Source organism: Ovis canadensis, chromosome 23 (assembly GCF_042477335.2).
Source record: "Ovis canadensis isolate MfBH-ARS-UI-01 breed Bighorn chromosome 23, ARS-UI_OviCan_v2, whole genome shotgun sequence".
In the NCBI taxonomy this organism is placed as follows: domain Eukaryota; kingdom Metazoa; phylum Chordata; class Mammalia; order Artiodactyla; family Bovidae; genus Ovis; species Ovis canadensis.
In genome coordinates this window covers 74,217,891-74,239,754 of record NC_091267.1, presented here as the reverse complement: position 1 = coordinate 74,239,754, position 21,864 = coordinate 74,217,891, and the positions used below count along the sequence as shown (strand labels likewise).

Here is a 21,864-nt window from a genome sequence, read left to right as displayed (position 1 = left end):
AGAGAAGCCTGGCAGGCTACAATTCACAAGGTCACAAAGAGTTGTTCTGTTAAATAAAACTCTCTTCTCTGTATCATTTTATAAACAAAATAACTTAGATTTGAATCAGTAAAATACATTTTGAAAGGTTTATATTGTGCCAGCCAAAAAGCCTTAAAATGGACTCATTCACTGGTCTTAAAAGCCCATGCCTTCTTTGAGTTGTGGTCTTAATATCATGTGCTTTATTTCCTTATGACTGATATAAGAAATCATTATATGAAACTAATTTTCTGCATCTTTTGGGAAATCCACTATGTCACCCTAGAAGACACATAAGAGAGTCTCTTTCATAAATCAATTTCAATACTAATTTGTTACATCAAGAATATACTTTCTCTTATTTAACAATGACTAGAGTTCCCCTTTTTGTCCTGCTGTCTGAAAACTCAAGAGCTAAATTTAGTGTTCAATCTCACTAAGCATCCAATATCAAATTCCTGATATATCCATTTCTCACTTTCTTATCAATAGTTTCTATTCTGACATTAAAAACTTAAAACATGTTAAGTCCCCCGCTTTTTACATTTTTATTTTGAATTAAGTCATTTTTGGGTGGCAGGGGAAGCAAGCATAATTGTAAATTATAATGTATTAGTATCAAAAGAAATCTTATGAAATAATTAATCTTTTAATACAATATTGTTAAGGCTCATTGACAAAAATAATTTTAATATTTCCTGACAACTTTTACTGGCATGCTCAGTAAAACTACTTTTATCATAAATGAATTTGAAAAAATACTGAAATAAGTTCTCAAATTAGACTCAGAAATTCATAATCAACCTGAGAACATTGAAAACTGCTTAAGCATAGGTATAGTTTCCAACCAGGACTGGCAGCAGACATAGAAACCAAAACCAGACAAAAGCCACATGTAAGAAATAAGGCAGAAAAAATACAGAAGCAAGTAAAAGGGGAGGAGACCTCATTTTCTTTAAACTATTTTCCTTTATATGGTATGCTTCATCAGTATATATAGACACATTAGAAATAAATGTTTTAAGACAAAGAAATAGCTCTTATGGTCTTAGAACACAATTCTATGAAGACAGTATATTAAAGAAATACGATGCTCTTTTCCTTTGGGGGAAAGAGGGGGCTGAAGAAAGACTTTCTTCTTCCATGGTAATAACTTTTCAGCATACTGAATAATCAAAAACTATTTGTACCTAAAAGGAACTTATTATGCTAGGCATCTAATTAAACTTTTAATTTGGCATTTGTCTTGACAAAGAACACGTGATTGGTTTTTTGGATCAAATTTGTATAACTGTGGAATAACATGGACAGATTATTTTCAATCTTCTGATAAGAATGGAATTTTCTTTAGATGCCACAGAAACTTAAAAGTTTTAGATGGTATATGTTTTAAAATCTATCAGTGCTCTAACACTTTGATTGCAATTTACCTTAAATTATCTAAAAATTCTGAAATGTAGGAAGACATGAATTATCTCCTTCTTCTTATGAAAATAAATGCTTTAAGAGATCTTAAGAATGACATACACAATAGGGACAATTTTAGCCTGATCAAACATACTTTTCTTAAACTATTATATTATCTTGTGAAGTAATGGCATAGATTTAAAAAACAACAATCATAATAATAGTTAACATTTATTAAGTTCTTCTAATTATGTGTCAGACACTGTCTTAAGGCTTTTACAAGTATTAACTCATTTAATATTAACAAAAAATCCTTTGAGATGGATACTTATTATTATCTTCACTTTACAGATGAGAAAACCAAGGCCAGAGAAGTCTGAACCCGGCAATAAGTGGCAGAGACAGACGCTGAACCCAGGCAGGACGGCTCTGTGATAAGACTCAAGAATAAGAAAACATTCAAAGCCAACTTTAGTGCTCACATTCAAGTTCTAAAAACATATATCATGAACTAGGCTGACACAATTTCTTTTGTGAAGAATAAAAAAGATAGGTATTCCAGTTTTCATACTAAACTTGGGTAGGTGGCAATTTAAGAAAATCTAGTTAAATTATATGAAGTGTCTTCTCTCTTGGGCATTTAAAGTCTAGAGATGCCGTTATTCTAGATATGATATGCGAGGAAATAACAAAGTAGGAGCAATCAATAAATATTTCCATAATTGCAATGACTGAATCAAAGTATATTTTACTCATGAATACAACTTTATAAATACCCTCTACTATTTTACTTTGTTTTAATAGCCATTTGCCTCATTAAATAGAAAAGTATAGCCAAGAAGATTTACATAGGATGGAAATAAGTAAGATTTAAAAGAAATTTGAGAAGAGGAAATGATAATAACATTCAAGGAACCAATAAGGCTAAAAAACAATCCGAAATATTCCAAAACTAGATTTCTGCCCCATCCCACAGGACACAACTAGATACTATCCAATGCCACAGAATGGACGTCAATGTAACACAGTGTGAAAAGCTCCCTCCCTTCAAAAAAATAGTCCCTCTCCCTCTCCCAAAGAAAATCATTACGATCTGAAACTTTTGTTTACATACCTCAAACATTCTAGCAGCAGTACACCTCACGAGTGCTGACGTGTGGACAACACCATACCACAGAACAGTCAGCAGCAGCTCGTGGTAAGCTGGATTCGCACTGCAAGGGAGAAGATCAGTGCTAAAAGTGAGCGCCACAGTGTCCTACTGGGGTACTGAAAACCTCTACCTTTCTGAGGAATACCAGTGGCAAAAATATTGGCAAAACATATAGAATTACTTTCTATGGTTTAATAGGTTATGTCTAAGATTCTTTAAAAAAAGGAAGTCACTTTATACAACTACAAACTTTTAGCCCACTCAGGAACTAAGTTTCTCTAAGCATGCGCAAAGAGAATAGACATTTCAACTCTTTAATAGCATAAAAGTTAGAATTATAAAAAAATAGAGTAAAATAAAACATACTACTTATGAGAAGAAACACTGGACTAAGAGATGGGTAAGTTGTAACCTTTGTGAGTCTCAATTTCTGACACCCATAAACACTGGAGAAACAGTATTGCCCTATATATGCCATATGGGTGGTACAGGATCAGTGAGGATAACCCAAATCAAGGAGAACTCAAACCACCATATATGGAAGGGTTAAGTTGGGTGTGACACTTATCCAAATGTGGGATAGTGTTATTAATAAATACATAAACCTGTTTTTAGTAAAGAATGAGAAGAAACTACTTAAGCAGCTAGATGATGTGATTATGGGTTCAGTTCAGTTCGGTCCCTCAGTCGTGTCCGACTCTTTGCAACCCCATGGACTGCAGCACACCAGGCCTCCCTGTCCATCACTGACTCCCAGAGTTTACTCAAACTCATGTCTATTAAGTCAGTCCAACCATCTTATCCTCTGTTGTCCCCTTCTCCTCTCGCCTTCAATCTTTTCCCAGCATCAGGGTCTTTTCAAATGAGTAAGTTCTTCACATCAGGTGGCCAAAGTATTGGAGTTTCAGCTTCAGCATCAGTCCTTCCAATGAATATTCAAGGCTGATTTCCTTTAGGATGGACTGGTTGGATCTCCTTGCTGTCCAAGGGACTCTCAAGTCTTCTGCAACACCACAGTTCAAAAGCATCAATTCTTCAGCGCTCAGCTTTCTTTATGGTCCAACTCTCACATTCATACATGACAACTGGAAAAACCATAGCCTTGACTAGATGGGTCTTTGTTGGCAAAGTAATGTCTCTGCTTTTTAATATGCTGTCTAGGTCGGTCATAACTTTTCTTCCAAGGAGCAAGCGTCTTTTAATTTCATGGCTGCAGTCACCATCTGCAGTGATTCTGGAGCCCCCCCAAAATAGTCTGTCACTGTTTCCACTGTTTCCCCATCTATTTGCCATGAAGTGATGGGACCAGATGCCATGATCTTACTTTTCTGAATATTGAGTTTTAAGCCAACTTTTTCACTCTCCTCTTTCACTTTCACCAAGAGGCTCTTTAGTTCTTCCCTTTCTGCCATTAGGGTGGTGTCATCTGCATATCTGAGGTGATTGATATTTCTCCTGGCAATCTTGATTCCAGCTTGTGCTTCTTCCAGCCCAGCGTTTCTCATGGTGTACTCTGCATAGAAGTTAAATAAGCAGGGTGACAATATATAGCCTTGACGTACTCCTTTTCCTATTTGGAACCAGTCTGTTGTTCCATGTCCAGTTCTAACTGTTGCTTCCTGACCTGCATACAGATTTCTTAGGAGGAAGGTCAGGTGGTCTGGTATTCCCATCTCTTTCAGGATTTTCCACAGTTTGCTGTGATCCACACAGTCAAAGGCTTTGGCATAGCCAATAAAGCAGAAATAGATGTTTTTGTGGAACTTTCTTGCTTTTTTGATGATTCAGTGGATGTTGGCAATTTGATCTCTGGTTCCTCTGCCTTTTCTAAATCCAGATTGAACACCTGGAAGTTCATGGTTTACATACTGTTGAAGCCCGGCTTGGAGAATTTTGAGCATTACTTTACTAGTGAGATGAGTGCAACTGTGTGGTAAACCAGGCAAATCAAATGGAATGGAAAAGGGAGCCCAGTGGGACTCCTTTTCCAGTTTGGGGCCACTGAATTTTCTTCAAATTTGTACTTGATTTTATGCCTCCAGATGCTTCAAAGAAGATATATCTATATCCTTTACCTCATTCTTTTATTACAATGTATTGATTATAAAATATTAAAATATACAAAAAAAGAATAAGAAGATGTTAATTAAGAAATCAAGAAGTTTGGCATGTAATCTTTATTTAGACTAAAACTATGTAGTCTATAAAACCAATTTTAAGACTTGCTATAGCTTTTAAAAACTATCAGCTATTATTTTTACCCCAGTTCCACAAAAGCAGCTTTCAGGCTATCAAGAGGAGCATGAGATAATGAAAGCAAGGTCATTACATCCTCTAAGAATCCAATCAACAGCTTTCGGTCTTCTTCCTATGGAGGAAAAAGACTGATAATGAATTTCCAAGCAATCAAGTAGAACTTAAAAACCATCATTTCATATCTACAATTAGAAAATTTTATCAAATAAGGGGAAAATATCCTAATTTGTAAGCATTTTAATTAAAGATATTTATTAAGCATATCTACAATCACAATGGTATGAGGACAAGTACTATTCTGATTCATTGATTTAGACTTGAGCTGTCCAACACGGTTGTCACTCACCACATGTGGTAACTTATACTCAAACTAAAGAGAAGTAAAATAAAAGATTCAGTTCCTGAACTGCACTAATTACAATTCAAGCTGTTTAACATCCATGTATGGTTACCTCAATGGACAACTCAGATACAGATTACTTGTATCACTGCAGAGTTTGATAAGATAGTTCTGGTTTGAAAATAAAAAGGTATATTTTTTTATTAAAATTCATTTTAACAGTTTTACTTCCCATTAACTTTGGCTCTAAATACTTAAATACAAGCCACTAAAACAGTTATCCTCCTAACAGAAGAAATTGACATCTGAGAAATTATTAGTGGTGAGAAGTCACACACTTGCTGAGACCATTGTGTCCTTAAAAAAAATAGTCACACCTTTGATTAATAAATTACCTTTATTTTTAAACTTTCTTTGACAAACCATTATTTTAATAATCAGAAAATATTCTTCTTTCTTTTTTTACATAGCACACTATTAAGAAATTTGTTAGAAAAAGCAAGTTTGGTCAATAGAAAAGTTAAAAAAGATAACTGTATGTTAAATTAGCCAGAATCTATAAGGGAAAGAATCTGACATTCTATCAGGAAATAAATATATAATAAATTAGAGTCAAATATTTTATCTTTAGGGCTATCTTATGTAAACAATAAATGGCTTCTATATATATCAGTATCAATGCCTCCTGGTGGCTCAGTGGTAAAGAATCCACCTGCCACTGCAGGAGACACAGGTTCAATCCCTGGATCAGGAAGACCCCTGGCGAAGGAAACGGCAGCCCACTCCAGGATTCTTGCCTGGAGAGTCACATGGACAGAGGAGCCTTGGTGGGCTACTGTCCACGCGGTCACAAAGAGCTGGACATGGCTGAGTGACTAAAAAGGCACATATGTCACTAGGCCCACGAGGAAGACTGGACTGCCATCTAACTTTTCCTACACGGCCAGGCTAACTTAGAGTGAGGCAGGGACAAAGGACTGACAACCGTAACGCTCCGCAGGCATGGAGGATGGACACAGCAGCTTTCTAATGCGCCGCTCTGCTCAGTGGAGAACGGAAACGCAGACAAGCCACCGTCAGAGCTAAGGGGGAACAGAGATCTCACTCATTTTTAGTTGCTTACGGTACCAGAGGATCCATAAAATTTGGAAAATAAACTGTAAATCTGAAAAAACTTAACTGTGAAGTAACAGCTACAAAATATACTGCTAAATGAGCATGGATTCTTTGATTTGAAAAGTTACTACAACACAATTTCTCAACTTTGAAATTTCAAAACAAGTAATACTGCTTACGTACCTGATTCAAAATAGGCTTTGTTTATCAAAGCAACAAGGACAGTTAATTTATCTTAATAGAAAATTTTGTTTAGTAAGAAAAACACTGGCATGTGCTTCCTTAAGCACTGACAATCTATAATAGCCACTCGATTCTCGTTTTGTAAATAGTAGCAAAGCTCTCATCTCTTTAGATATTTGGATTTCACACAGTGCCTCAAAAAATGTGTCTATATTGATTTATTCAATAAATCTATTCTGAGGGACTACTGTGAAACAAATCTTGTATTTCATACTTTATCAAACCTTAAAAAATGTATTTCATATTTATTATGCCTTAAAATACTATTTATGGTCAAAATCAACATACTTAACATACTTACTGCCCAAGCTTAAAAATGAGAGAGGAAAACACTGACATTACGTTTGTTATTCTGCTGGAAGAGCTTCTGAAATTAGAGAGGAAAGGGTACTTGTGCTGTTGTGCCTGGTAATGCGCTAGGACTTAATCTTCACAAATTAAGGACAACAATGGATGCAATCTGTTATGGTTACATGACTTAAAATATTTAAACACAGAGATCCTGTGTGCATCTGTATTATGAGGTAGGCTGAGAAACTAGGGTAGAAAAGTTAAGAGAATACCGTACTACTCTAACTGAGCTGGAGCTTCTACTGCAAGATATCTTATGATATTGGAGAACCACAGTTTAATATTATAAGATGGTTCAAGTCTGTTTTAGAAGAAGAGTGCAATAAATATGAATAGCTAGCCCACATACTTTGAATTTAAATGCAAAAAAAGTTAGGAATTATTATGGAAAATTTGGGGAAAAAAAGATCTTCCTCTTTGGTTTTCCCATTCTAATTCCTTTTTAAAAGTTAATTTGGATTTATTTTATTGTTTTCCTATGATTACATTCAGATTAATTGGGGGGAGTGGTCAGAAATACTACATAGGAATTATTGTGTCATAATTTCTCCAAATGCTTTATCCTGAGTCCATATTTTCAACTCACAGGTGGGACTGCCTCACACTTAAAAATTACTGATATTAATATACAACATGTTTATTTAAAACAATGCTAAGTAGAGTGAGGTGGTCTGCTGTACTGGTGACCACCAATCAACCCACCTCCTGGGTCAAGCTCTCACTGAGTTTCCTCTTTTTTGAGTCTGGGTTGGACCTGTGACTTGCTTTAACCAACAGATACAGTAGTGGCGATGTGCTGACTCCAAAGCCTAGGCTGCAGCCTAGCAGATTCCGTTCCTTACAATTTGGGAGCCCTAAGCTAGCACAGAATGAGCCTGGCTCTGCCGCTACACAGGACCTGTGGACAGAGAGAGGCCCTAAGACTCCATGGGGACTAAAGCTCAGTCATCCTGCCAGGAGCCCCACCAACCAACCAGGTGAACGCAGCCACACAGCGACTATCAGCAAGAACAGCGGAAGAGACGCCCAGCCGAGCAAAGACCACGAGCCACCCTTCGTGTCTCGGGATTACAGAGCACTTTGCTAAAAATGACGAAGCTGCGTGTCATGGCACTCTGCAGTTTGCTTCACCTAACAGATGTGCTTTGTTTATTAATGAAAAAATTATCATGAAACACAAAGAAATTGGTACGTAAGTACAATCTAACACTTTTAAACAAAATATCAAGAAGCACACAATGTCTAATTTTATTTAACAGAGATAGTCCTCAAGAGACTATTATTAAAATATGCTTTCTACTATATATTATTTATTGAATAAGAAGAATAAATAAATTTGTTTCTCATTTATGGGTATTATTTTCACTTATAAACACATTAAAAGATATAACATTAGCTATCTTTCTAAATAGGAAGTGCTTTTACCTTTTCCAGCCAAAGAATTTTTCCCTTACCTGAATATAACACGTAAGGACTCCTGTTGCATAAATGGGGACAGTGGCTTTAGTGAGGACCCCATTTCCTGCTGAGGAATCTAAAAATCACAAAAATAATTTTAAATATCTGAGTATACTTTAAATGTAAGGCAAAAAGTCATAGTACAAATTATATTTTAAATTACAATTGGTTACAAGGCTTACAAATAAATGTTATCATTACTTTAAAAATACTTTGATCAAAACATACATATCCACTGGTGGTTGTGAAAATGTAACTTAATACTTTCCAGAGCCATTAGCATACACAATTTTGAAAGATGGGAAAACCTTTAATGACTAAAATGAGATGCTATACTGTTATTTGCATAGTCATAAATCAGAGCTTTCTTTAACACTTTCCCAAGTGGCCATATAAGCATGTTCTATAAATTTTCAGGCTTTTAATTTGCAGTATTCAATAAAACATAAAGGCACTCAGCTGAAAGGAGACACCTAGATATGTATTTAACCTGCTTCTAGACAGGAGACACTACCCAGTTTCTAGTACTTGCCTAGTTCCAGAGCTCTTCCTGTCCCCTGTACAGGGGTTTTTCAGAAGCCAGACAGAACCCTGACTATTTTCATGGAGTAGGGAGGCTAAATACAGCTTGGGGAGACGGGAAAGCATCCAATCACAGCTGAGTGTTCCTGTGGCGACTTTAACACATCAGATGCTCTTATGCAGCATGTGTAGCCGATCCTTTTTTTTAAAGTCCAGAGATGATATGGCAGTTGCTATTTATAGCACCAAAAGCTCTCACTTACTGACGCCAGGCATTATTTGAAGCGCTTCACATTTGCTTTTATGTACTCAAACTTTTAAAAATTATTTTTTTCTATTCTTATATGGTTTTAAATTCTTTTCAGAAAGTAGTACATACAGAATTCAGTTGAAAGCATGTATTTAACTGTCTTGAAAGTATTTTCACCCAAAATGAATCTATTTTCATATCAATTAGTATTTGAGGTTTTTTTATTCTCTTGGCAAGAATAATTTTATCTTTTGGGGAGTACTGATGTTCGCTGAGTGTGACTATGGTAGTTGAGAAATAAATTTGAGGCTACAAACATAAGCTTAAGTTGAATTCATACATATAGACTGTATATAATCACCTCCTAACTAACAATTCTGAAAGCTATCATCATCAGAATGAATAATTAACTAAACAGATGATACCAATTTTTAATTCTAAGTAATTAAACCATTAGAAACCTATTAAATATAAACTTTAGGAAGCATTTGTCAAAAAAAAAAACCTCACTGACATTTTCAAACTTAAAACGAATCATTTATTCACTCTCTAATTACCTCTGATGACAGACAAAAATGGAATCAAATCACTAAGGTACGACTGCGTTAAGAATTCCCTATACATCCAAAACAGCCAAGGTAAGATACCGATCAGAGGGACTATACATTTTTGTCCTTAATATTTTTTTACAATTCATTCCTAGAAATTAGAAAAATACACAGGGACATAAGATCCAAACATAAAGGAGTTCTTGGTGCTATAACCAGACTTCTTGAGACAGGTAAGTAAAAACTATGAACAGAGGGGCTGGAGCGGCCCATTAAAACCTGTAGCTTCATAAAAATCTCATGTTTCATTTAAAAAAAATGTATATCTTACATTCTATTCAGTTATACTTGTTTTAATTTTTAAAAGTTCTAAGTAATTATGAATTACATGCTCTGTATTTTTTCCTTTTTAGTATTTCAGCTGCACAATTTCAAACCTCCAAGGGTACAGTAAGTACGCAGTCTGAGAAGGTCAGGCTTAGGTCAACCTGATTACAGCGAAGGTAGATATTCACAATAAAACTGACGGAGATTAACCTCATTACTACTCCATGGAAAGGATATCAGACGTAGCAGTGCTGTGAACCCAAGAACGCCATAGTATAAATTTTCCTGTTCAGCTGCACTTGTTAGTTTATTTATACAATTTGCATATAATGAATAAAGTATTTTTCTGGAGTAAAGAGATTTAATTGTTTTTATAAATTATAATGCATAGACTTACCAATATTTTCTTCAGACAGCCTTAAAATCTCCTGGAACTGAGGTTTTACCTAAGCAACCCGAAGAAAAGATCCAGAAAGTCTCAGGTTCAACAGGCCAATCAGTGGTTAAACAGAATGCTTCCTACCATTGCTACTCCTGCTTATTTTTAGAGATTCAAGTAGTCAAAACCCTAACAGTTCTTAAAGCCATAGGAAAAGAGAAGTGTCAAGTTTCTGAAAACAACACCTTTTTAGAGACAAGATATTTAAAAAATCAATTTAGGTCAGCAAGTTTTCTGAAGGGCCTTTAGATTAATTTCCAAAGTGACTCTAAGTGTTTGAAATTACTACCTCCCAAAACTGAACTTTATGATAGAAAGGGTATTTAGGCAGATATTATATGATTAAAATTGTTGAAAAAAAAAATGTTGTGCATAAAAGGAATGAAAATGAAATTCCATTCATTTAGGATATTCAGTGAGTAACATACTCATTATGTTATGTCCACTGGCTTAGATTAGTCTTTAACTTTTTTAAAATTTAATTTTAAACATGAAAGACAGAATTTAACATTAAAGTTTTAAGTTAGAGGAAATGCTTGTTTCAATTTTTATTTTTAACATCACAGATTTCAGGCCTCTGAAGTCAACCACTTAAGTGTTCAAGTGAATTCGTAATTGCTTTTGTAAGAAAAAGTAAAATTAATAACAGTTACTTCTTCTGGAGATGTCAAATAGTTTTTGCCAATAGTGATTCCCAGTAAAATCCAATTATACTTAATAATTAGATGTTAATGAATGATTCGTTTTCTTCTACAGTAACATTAAGCTCTGGTTTTTGCCCTCCCACTGTGAAAAGATTAACCTTCAGCATCAGATGTACAGGACTAGATGTCACACCACACATGAAAAGATTAAGTACAGATCCGTTAAATGATTTACTCGAGGACACACAGAGTCATAACCCACTTTCTGAAGTTTGTCAGTCCACTATACCAAACTGTTATGCTCCAAATGTTTCAAAAACTACAGGCTTAGTAAAAAGGTACCACAAAATTTTTACCTTTTAAATGTCTCAACGTATAGCAACTACATCTTTATAAGGTTTTGTTAATGCTCTAAAGAACTGGCTCAACAATCTGTTATGAACACAAATGGATTAACAGGATTAAAGAAGAAAGTAGGACCTAAGGACTTCACAATTTTAATATTTAAATAACAGAATAACCTGGTTAGGCAAATGTGACAGTGACTGAGATGTGCAGCGGTAATCTCCCATGTCCATTCTATTTCAAGAGCTCCTGCCTCCTGGCAAGCATTCTACATAAGCTGCTTTGTTTCTATAATCACCTGAGTGAAAGCGAAAGTCGCTCAGCTGTGTCCGACTCTTTGCGACCTCGTAGACTATACAGTCCATGGAATTCTCCAGGCCAGAATACTGGAGTGGGTAGCCTTCCCTTTCTCCAGGAGATCTTCCCAATCCAGGGATCGAACCCAGATCTGCTGCATTGCAGGCGGATTCTTTGCCAGCTGAGCCACAGGCGAAGCCCGAGAATACTGGAGTGGGTAGCCCATCCCTTCTCTAGCAGATCTTCCTGACCCAGGAATTGAACCGGGGTCTCCTGCACTGCAGGTGGATTCTTTTCCAGCTGAGCTATCAGGGGAGCCCATAATCGCCTGAAGTGTTGACCAAAGCATAGAGAGGAAATGGCGGCTTCCTGAATCTGTGGTCGATTCAGTACAAGAAGCAAATTCAAAGAACTGCAGTGGAGTCCCCCAGCTGATACTTTCTATGCTGGAAAGCTCTGAGACATCCACAGTGAGTAGACCTTATATTTAAATGTGGATACAGACTAAATTTTGGCTAAATCATTTTTTGGAAAGTCAATAAAGAATATTACAGACCAGAATTTTCTTTTTTATCATTGTTTTCTAAGATATTAAAAGATACTTAGAATAAAGGAAGGGCTCCTGCTTTTACTTACTCTGCCATAGCATTAGTGAACACATTACATTTTTATATGTCTTGCATATAAGAAAATATGAAATACAAGTTTTTACCTTAGTGTTTGTAAAAATTTTGCCAAATGTCCGGCAAAGGCGCCAGAAAAATCTGGAGAATTCATGGACACAGGCAGTTGAAGTAACGTTAATTTTGCCAACTATTTCTATAAGCTGTGGCAACCTGAATAAGAAAGAAAGGAAAACAGGCAGGGAACACAAGTAAATGGCTGTTTCTCGCCAATTTCTGAGCCTATCCAAATCGAACAAGCGCTTCTGCTTTTCACAGCCAGCAAAACCAGAATGCAAAGGAGTTGTTTGGGACCCTTTGAAAAAGTCTTAACTTTATATTCTTTTTTTTTTTTTTTAACTTTATATTCTGTAAACTTCTTAAATGTTCACAGGTTGTCATGAAATATATGGAAACTTAATGGCAGAGTTCCAAGGGTGGTGTTAGTAAGACTCAAGTCAGTGGAGGTGACACTCCCTACAGAAGCTTGGCTAACATGGCTCCAAGCATTTTAGCCCCAAAAATGAGAAGTGTGGATGCAGTTTACAATCCACCACCACTTTTAGATAATAAGGTAGCAGACAGGTCTTTCTGCAATAACACAGACGCACCGTTTTCACAGATAAGCCGCTACATATCTACAGGTATAACTCTTCTCTCCCAAAGAAAGTTACCACAGATGACGCCAAGTTATGTTTTGTTATTTTTTAAAAAATATTTTACTATATTTTGTCCCTCAGTTCCTAGGCTAAATATAGTGAGCTATCTTCCATTCAAGTAGCTGAGATGTACCAAATGAACACGGGAGTGGTAACTCACAGCTGATTGACAACCCACAGCAAGCTCTCCCAGCCGGTTGTGCCCGCGTGCTCCAGCTGGTAGTCATAGAGCTGCAGGAGCACCGCCAGTTGCTCACGGCTTCCAATAATAGTGGACACGTCTTGAAGAGGGGACATAGGCCGAGGGAACCTAGTCACTGTAGAAAAGAGCAACGAAATAAATCATATGCAAAATGGCAGTTTGGAAAGCTAGCTATCTTATCAGAAGAAAACTAAGGTTCTGCCTCCTAGTATCTTTTTAGCATATTATAGCCTTTAAATATAAAACTAAAATACATTAAATTACTTTTAGAAAAAGAATGAAATATAGCTGATCCCCGCACAATCAGGGGTTAAACTGTCTAACTTATCGTCAGCCCTTTGTGTCAGAGATTCCTTCACACCCACAAATTCAACCAACCATGGACCAGGCAGTACTACAATATTAACTACGGAAACTACACACATATAAGCGGGGGGTACACCTCAAACTCCTGTTGCTTAAGGGTCGACTGTAAATTTCTCTTGCATGTGAACAAATTTAACAAATCTCAAAAATTAAGATTTTATGAGACTAAATATCTAGTAAGCAAAAACTGAAATGAAAGAGTTTGCCAGTAAAAAGCAAAATTTTATTTATTTTAATTTAAAATTTGCTCCAGAACAAGATCTCAGTTAAAATATGGATTTGAATTTGGTTTAAAAAAAAGATAGCTGTAAATCCACCAGACTGTTTATGTCAGTAAATAATAATTATAATAAGATATTTCCTTCATGGAGTAAAAAACTAATAGGTTGACAGCAGGAAAAAGTTGTTCAATATCAGAGAATAACCTAAAATACATTAGAGCTTGAGCTGAACAGGACTCTTAAGTATTTAATCTCCAATAGTAAATGCTTTATTTAGAAAGTCTTCCATAATTTGATAAACATTAAGTTAATATACAGTGTTAAAAGCAGTGGCCAGTAAGATAAAGCTATATGTAATAATAATAAAAAATTATTATGAATATTATAACCAGGGTCTCAAATACAAACTCTAAAAGTTTTAGGGGAAAACTGGAAAAATCACTTTCAAAACTGTGTGAGTAAATAGTGAATATACATCAGTGTCTTTTCAAGTCTGAACATCACAGCAATAAAACCTGCGGCCCTAAGGACCACAGTGGGATTCCAGGTCTTAGCTGGCTCTCGAGTGAAGATGCTACCGACAGTTTCTTTACTGTTGAAGAGAAACTCCTAGCGGCCCAACAGCCCCTGCGTAGAGGGTAACACCCTGAAAAGACACAGTGAAGGGTGCAGCGTTTTCTCAAAGCACATGATCGGCTTAACGATAATCAGTAAGCTTAAGAAAACATGAAATAGCTTTTAAAATGCCGAAAGACAAAATTAAGATGGTATTGTCTTCCTATGCTTCCTAACGTATTTAACAATATCTTAAGTACAGATAAGGGTTGTCCCTTGTTAGTTCAAGTCTCTATTTGCTATCATAATACACAAACAAGTAAATGAATTTAGGTTAAATGGTACCCCATAATACTCTGAGATTTCTGCATGAATTGTCATTATCTCAACCTAGGAATCCAACAGATTTGGACATACTGTTACAGGTGGCCCAGTTTACTTTACACGGAAATTATAACACTAAAAACACTTGATTTTATACTCCTGTTTATTACAAGCCCATAAGAGATATGGATAATTTCACAAATCTGAAAATCTCATACATACTAACAGCTTGTCTATAGCCATTTATCCTGGGGGTTGGGTGCTGTGGGGCTACCACGTGCCGTGGATCAAAGGTCACTTACTGGTTAGCGGGACTTTGAGCTAAGAGAAGAATGGCTTTTGCTATCAATTTCATGTATTCCTGAAAATAAATCATATTCTTTTTTCTGGGGGGAAAAAATACAAAAAAACTGCTGCATATGCTTATATTCCTATCAAGGACACAGCAGGAAATAGTAATTACACTTTCTTTCCCCTACTGAAAATAAGACAAAATAGCTGAGGAAGAAAAAAAATACAAAGAAAATGAAAATGAAAAGCTTCACAAACTGGCCCTAGTAACTATTAATTCAGCTCTGTTAATGAAAGAAAACACTTACTTCCGACTTACCACACTGAAAAAAAGAAGGTTATAAAAAGGTTCTGGATTAAGAATGGAGAGGAAGAATAAAACCTGTAAAATTACACCATAAGGCTCATCCATAAATGATGACGCCATGGAGTTCACCTTAGGTATCATACGATCTCTGACCACGCGGTTCCACACGTATAGTACGTTTTAGTAATTATGATGTCATAAAGTGACTTTTGGAGAAGGAAATGGCAACCCACTCCAGTAATCTTGCCCAGGAAATCCCAGGGACAGAAGAGCCTGATGGGCTACAGTCCTTGGGGTTACAAAGAGTTGGACATGATTTAGCAACTAAAACAAAGTGACCTTTACAATTTTAATCAATAACAATTCTGTGTGAAGCTAAGCTGTTAATGTTCTACTTCTTCCTTCCATAATTTAAGTTCAGTACCTTCTATCTGTGGCACGTCACCATGAAGCTTGGCTTTGCTGGAGAAGGGTGCGTTCTGTAGCACTAATGCAAAGAGAGATGGGATCAAGGACTGCAAGGCAGACAGATACATGTGGAGCTTATGCTCATCCAGCCCGTGCTCGCCTTCCTGAAACATAAGCAGGTGGAAGCTAATTTAGTCTCCTGAAAGTATGCATTTATGATGCTCTTCCTTTCAGTGACAATGAAACACTGAAGGCCATGCATGTTAGCCTCACAGTAAACCTGATGCAGATGACCAAGAATCTTTTCTGAACTGCTCTGAGTATGTGAAAATATAGGCACTGTGGGGGCTTCCCTGGTTGCTGAGAAGGGAAAGAATCCGCCTGCAATGAAGGAGATCCTGTTTCGATCCCTGGATCAGGAAGATCCCCTGGAGGAGGAAAAGGCAACCCACTCCAGTATTCTTGCCTGGAGAATTCCATGGACAAAGGAGCCTGGTTGGCTGCAGTCCATGGGGTCGCAGAGAGTCAGACACTACTGGTTAGCTAACATTCTAACTTTCACAAGGCACTGTGGATGTAATAGAATCTTTTGTATGGAAAACTTCAGGGTGAACATAAGTCATTTCATTTGTATAGAACTTCTTTCAGAGCTTTTTTCTTTTAAGAGGGTCTTAACTTTTAAAATTTTAGACATCAGGTGAAAGATATTAAAGTGATCAAAGGAATCATTTTAAATGCTCAACTGTTTGACCAGCAGTAGCACTTATTATTTTCTCTCTACTTCCAAACTCCTTTCATAGACTTGATGACAACTGTATTTGCCAGTAATTAATGCACTTTAAAATAATTCAAGGTATAGGTAAAATGCAGAAGAAATTTCAAAAGGAAACAAAAGAAAGAGATAACAGAAACAACAACCAAAAAGAGTGAAATGATCACTGTGGTCACAGAAGCCCAGCATCACAGTGAAGAGCAGAGTCATCAGAGACAGAAGCACTAAATGCTGCTCAAGTCCACTTGGGATGTCATTATATTACAAGTAACAGCTGTGTCAGAAGCACCAGATATGTTAGGTTTTTTTTACTATCAGGCTCTAAACTAGTTAATTTCTTTATGGAACAGTACCTGTGCTGAATATTGCAGCTGTGCTTAGTGGCAACGTGGAATTAGCTGCATTATGAAATGGAACAAAGAAAATGATGGATAATTCTCAGATAGAAGGGATGCAAATATTAAAGAAAAATAAAATACTTGAGAAAAATCCCCTAGATTTCATGAAAAGAGGTACTCCAGTCTAGCTGTCTATTTATAGTCTTCAACATGCATTTTGAAATTTACAGGAAAAAGAAGTCCAATTTTTAAATTAAATAAATGCACATATATACATGTAAGACTATACACAGAGTAGTATATATATATGTTAAAATACTTTATGTTAAGAGTCTTATAAAGATTCTTAAAATTTGGGGGTAGAAAGGGCAACAGTGTAGTTTCAGAGGCTGATATCTGATCCTGGTCCTGTCATTTGACAGCTGTGGTAAGTTAAACAGTTTCCACACCAAAAAACCAAAATATACTTCAAAGAGTTCTAAGGATGAAATAATAGATTTTATTTATAAAATATGGTACATAATGTGTACATAATACACATGAAAGAAATGTTAGTTTTTCTCATAGACACTGAGACTTTCAGTACAAAAATTAGTTTCATTGTATCAACTTTTCTTCTGTTCTTAGGAAGAATGGAAAATTCATTTTAAAGAAAAGAAGACTCATTTTAAAGAGTGAGGGCATGAACGAATGCAGTGAAATAAAGTTAAGACATTTTGACATTGTGTAAATAAGAAAGCTTTGCAGACTCATATTTTAAGTCATCTCTGCAGTTCTGGGGACTGAAGCTGATACTTTATCTAAAGTATTTAAATATTCAGAAGAGGTTAGAAAGAGGCAGCATTGGGGACAGTGTCAGAGTAGGCGCCACAAAGGTGCTATTTTAGCTAACAAAGTCAGATCGTGCCCTTCTCCTTAGCTTCAGTCAAAAGCAAAAGTTCCTCAAATCTCTCTTGGCTCCAGACCAACAGAATCTTTAAAGGGTAATTAATTAGAATGTTCAGCGAAGTGGTACTATCTTTGTTTCCCCAACATTCTTTCAAGATGCCTTAAAACACACTTGTATAATTTCTGTTGTATAAATAAAGGAAGCATTTACCCTGAGAAGTTTTTCAATCTTGTTCAGCAATGTGGGTATAAGGTGAGACTGTAAATTTCCAAGTTCTGTAGTCCAGGCAGCATAGGCTGGTAAAAATACTTGATGTGTGGCACTAACGACTCTTTCTGAGGGATCACCCAAGGCTGACAGCAACAGTTCAAAACCCTGCCACAAGGAAACAGACAGACATAACGCAGATTTAAAGCGAAAGAGAAGCCTCGGAAACACAACAGAACGCACCGTCCATCCCAGCACCTTTAGAAGGCGCTTCAAGCGAGAAGGAGGCCATTCGAAGCCCACCTTCCCCCAGTTCTTTATAGAAAACGTCACGTGTCCACTGGTGGGAACCAGAGAGGAAACGCTGCCAACTTCCTGCCACAAAGCTGTGGCAGGTCCTATAAATGAATCAAAGCACTTCCTCCTTGAAATTGCAGAATCGAAACCAGGCAGCCAACTTTACCTGGTTCAGGTTGGCACATCTGCCATCCCTACTAGGGGTTATGTGGTATCTGAATCAGAGATTTGGGATATTACACCATTCGGAATTTTATAATGGGACAGATGGGATTTATTCTGAAAGGCATACCTGCTGATATTTGTCTGGGTCATCAATGTATCCCATAATGATACCAAGGCTTTTGATCACAGCTTCTCTTACCAAATCTGCCTTATCTTCCATTAACATTTGTTGCAACATTGAAAGAACCAAGGAGCTACGGATCTCTTTCTGAAATGAACAAGAACATGTTTTACTATTTTTTTATACTAGTAGCAGAAAAGAATAGAAAAAAATGACAGATATCCATGTAGTCACAATCCAGATTAAATATATATTAACACGTTGCTATATTTGCTTCAAGTCATTTCTGAAACACGGACGACGTTACAGAAGCCCCCCCTCCCCCAATTCTCCTCTCTAAAGAGAACATTTGCCCTGAACTTGCTAATGATCATCTCCCAGCACACTTTTGTGTTTTCGCTATGGAAGTGCCAACCCCTGAAACCTCCACAGTGCACTTTCGGCAAACCAACAGTCACCCCTCTGCCATAAACAGACTCTTCTGTGTAAAAGGACTATTCTTCCTATCACTACCTATGGAACCCAGAAAAGCACTGATAGACAGGAGGGATTACAAAAATCACTCTGGTAATCAAAACATTTGCCTGGGGTAGGAGCATGGAAACTAAAATCCTGGTGTTGCTATTTTTTTGAAGAATTGAGGGGGAGAAAAAACAGAATGATAAAATATGAGAGTAAACTTTAAAAGTGCTTACAAAACTGCACGGCTATCTTCAGATGCTACTATTAAATATAATGCCAACTACTACTGCGTCTTAAATTTCATACAACTTTTCCCCCATGGATTCAGCCTAATTACTGTCTGAGGTTAGAATAAAGTGTCATTGTTTTCATATTCTTGCCCTTCCTTCCCTTTTTTGTACCATTATTGTAACTTGATCAACTCATAAAATTCTTTAAACCTAAACTTGTTTAGGTCACTTTTACATTTAACAGTTACAATAAAAGGAAATGACCACTTCTGTAAATCTCCAGTCAGTGTGATCTGGGATGCAGAGCAAGGTCTGAAAGACGTTTTTAAATAATCTAGTTTTTGTTTTGATTTTTAAAAACAAAAATATATGTAATTATAGAAACGTTTGGTCACATTTAGGGTGGTGAACATACTTTTTGGTACAGCCTTGTTTATTTATCGTTTAGGTTACATACTGCTTCCCAAGGTTTCTTTAAAAGTGAATTAAAAGGGCTTTTTGGGTGATGTCTACACAGGCAACAGGCCAGAGATCAGTAAACCTCAGCTGGGTATCTGCTTTGCAGCCATCGAGGCTGTGGTCAACTGTGGCAGTTTCCATATGCTAAGGAAACCCATGGGACAAGTTAGGAGGCTTCACGCCATCTGAGCTATGACTACACTGAGGTTCTACTGCTACCAGTTACTGAGGGGTAATGAGGCACGCGGAGATTCATGCAGGAAACATTAAGTCCATTACTAACGCTGCTTTGCATTCGAGTGCTAGGAGCAGTGTGGAACAGTTTCTTCCTTCTTTGAGAGCATGTGATATTCAGCTCTCTCTTGGAACAATAAATAATAGGGTGCTCAGACTCACTCATGGATATCTACCTATACAATTTATCACAATAAGATAATTTTCTCTGAAAAGATAGGCAAACACTAGAAAAAAAGTTTATGCCCAGTTCCTGGTGGAAGTATGGGAAAATAAGAACTTTGATGCACAGCTGATGGGAGTGCAATCTGTGCTGTCTTGGTTGGGGGAGAGTTAAACTGTCAAAATAAAAAAAATGGACATGTCAAGAGAAGCAAGATACAGAGGTTTCAACAATATGTGAAAATTTAAAATGCATAGATTCCCACACAAGGGATATATAGATCATTGTACAGTGTAATTCATTCTGAGTAAGAAAAACTTAAAAGATATAAATTTGTAAGCTTGCATATGCATGAAGTTTTATTTTCTCTAAGTATTCATTAAAAACCATTAACTGCAGATGTCTTTGGAGAGAATGACTAGGGCCAGGGAAGGCTTTGATTTTCATGTTATTCTTTTCTGTACTGTCTGAAAATTTATTTTCAACAACGTTTCTGGGAGTGGAGACCATGAATTGTTCTTGGATTATTCTCTGTATTTTTCTGTATAAAAAGAAAAGATAAATTTTATTTTTTAAAAAGACGATCGTCTGACTCTTGGGGTTCTCAGTCTCCACTCACCCTCACACTACAGAATGGGGGCTAACAGTAAATGCGACATAGACAGCTCCTGTGCTGCTGCTGCTGCTGCTGCTGCTGCTCCTGTGCTGCTGCTGCTGCTGTGCTGCTGCTCCTGTGCTGCTGCTGCTGCTGCTGCTGCTGCTGCTCCTGTGCTGCTGCTGCTGCTGCTGCTGCTGCTGCTGCTGCTGCTGCTGCTGCGCTAAGCTGCTCCAGTCGTGTCTGCCTCGGCACGACCCCAAAGGCGGCAGCCCACCAGGCTCCTCTGTCCATGGGATTTTCCAGGCAAGAGTACTGGAGTGAGTTGCCTTGCCTTCTCCTATGTACTGTTGCATAATTCCAATTTTTATACTCCCTTTAAAGAGCTGTCTTATAGAAATGACCCTTCAGGGCAGGGGTCAGCAAACTGGGCCGAAAAGTCTCTGCTGCAGCCGCTCAACTCTGCTGCTGCAGCATGAAAGCAGACAGACCATACACGAGAAAAGCGTGTGGCTGCGTGCCAATAAAGCTTTATTAAAACACAGGCTGCGGACTCCATCTGTACTTTGCCAAGCTCTGCTTTAAGCGACCGTTGTTCACAGTGAAGCAATTCTTGATGTCGCCTCCTGCTTCCATCCCCTGCAAGCCCTGGGCCCATCGGGAGACGCCTGAGAGAGCACAGCAGCCCAGCGTGCTCAGTCTTCTTCCTGGCGGGGGCCCTCGGTCATTTAGGAACCAACAAGCACCTCAAACAGCTTCTGTTTGGCTGGGGAATATCATCCTGACATTTATCATATCAGAAATTTAAAATGAGAAATTTCAAATTATTAACTCATTAAAAACTAAACTTCTTAATGACTAATGAAATTACAATTTTAATGGAAATAACTATAATCAAAAAAACTAGTGAGGAATAGTGTTGCAAATCTCAGTGACGTCTGACTCAAAAGAAGACAGGCAGGATCCTCTTATCTGCTCTGAACTCAACTGTGCTCTGTTGCTTGGGTGGGAGGACTAAGAAAACTGGGCCTCACAGAAACGTGTAACTGAGAAAGGGAGAAGTATCTTCATAGCCTGTTCTGATAAGAATAGAAGCTGTCAAGCTCTGAATGGTGAATACAAGTTTTCCAAAATTCTTGTTCTCATTAGAAGTTCTAATTTTATCATTGGCAATGAAAACTGTACTTGTTTACCTTGAAGCAAGGCTCCATGCCACTTAT

General features: G+C 37.1%; 1 protein-coding gene across 10 annotated transcripts in view; it reads right to left on the bottom strand.

Moving 5' to 3' along the window:
• RELCH (RAB11 binding and LisH domain, coiled-coil and HEAT repeat containing) overlaps positions 1-21,864 on the bottom strand; it is a 106,484-nt gene that overhangs the window by 25,227 nt on the left and 59,393 nt on the right. For all 10 annotated transcript variants that reach the window (XR_011252437.2, XR_011252438.2, XM_069569107.1 and 7 more), the window contains 9 exons: positions 18,508-18,648; positions 17,922-18,086; positions 15,729-15,876; positions 13,199-13,355; positions 12,430-12,553; positions 10,390-10,438; positions 8,342-8,421; positions 4,843-4,949; positions 2,543-2,642 (listed from right to left, as the gene is read on the bottom strand). Coding sequence is in view for 8 of the 10 variants with exons in the window: in XM_069569107.1 (XP_069425208.1) it covers positions 2,543-2,642; positions 4,843-4,949; positions 8,342-8,421; positions 10,390-10,438; positions 12,430-12,553; positions 13,199-13,355; positions 15,729-15,876; positions 17,922-18,086; positions 18,508-18,648 (1,071 nt within the window). In the remaining 2 variants the exon portion in view is untranslated. The remainder of the gene's footprint in view (positions 1-2,542; positions 2,643-4,842; positions 4,950-8,341; positions 8,422-10,389; positions 10,439-12,429; positions 12,554-13,198; positions 13,356-15,728; positions 15,877-17,921; positions 18,087-18,507; positions 18,649-21,864) is intronic.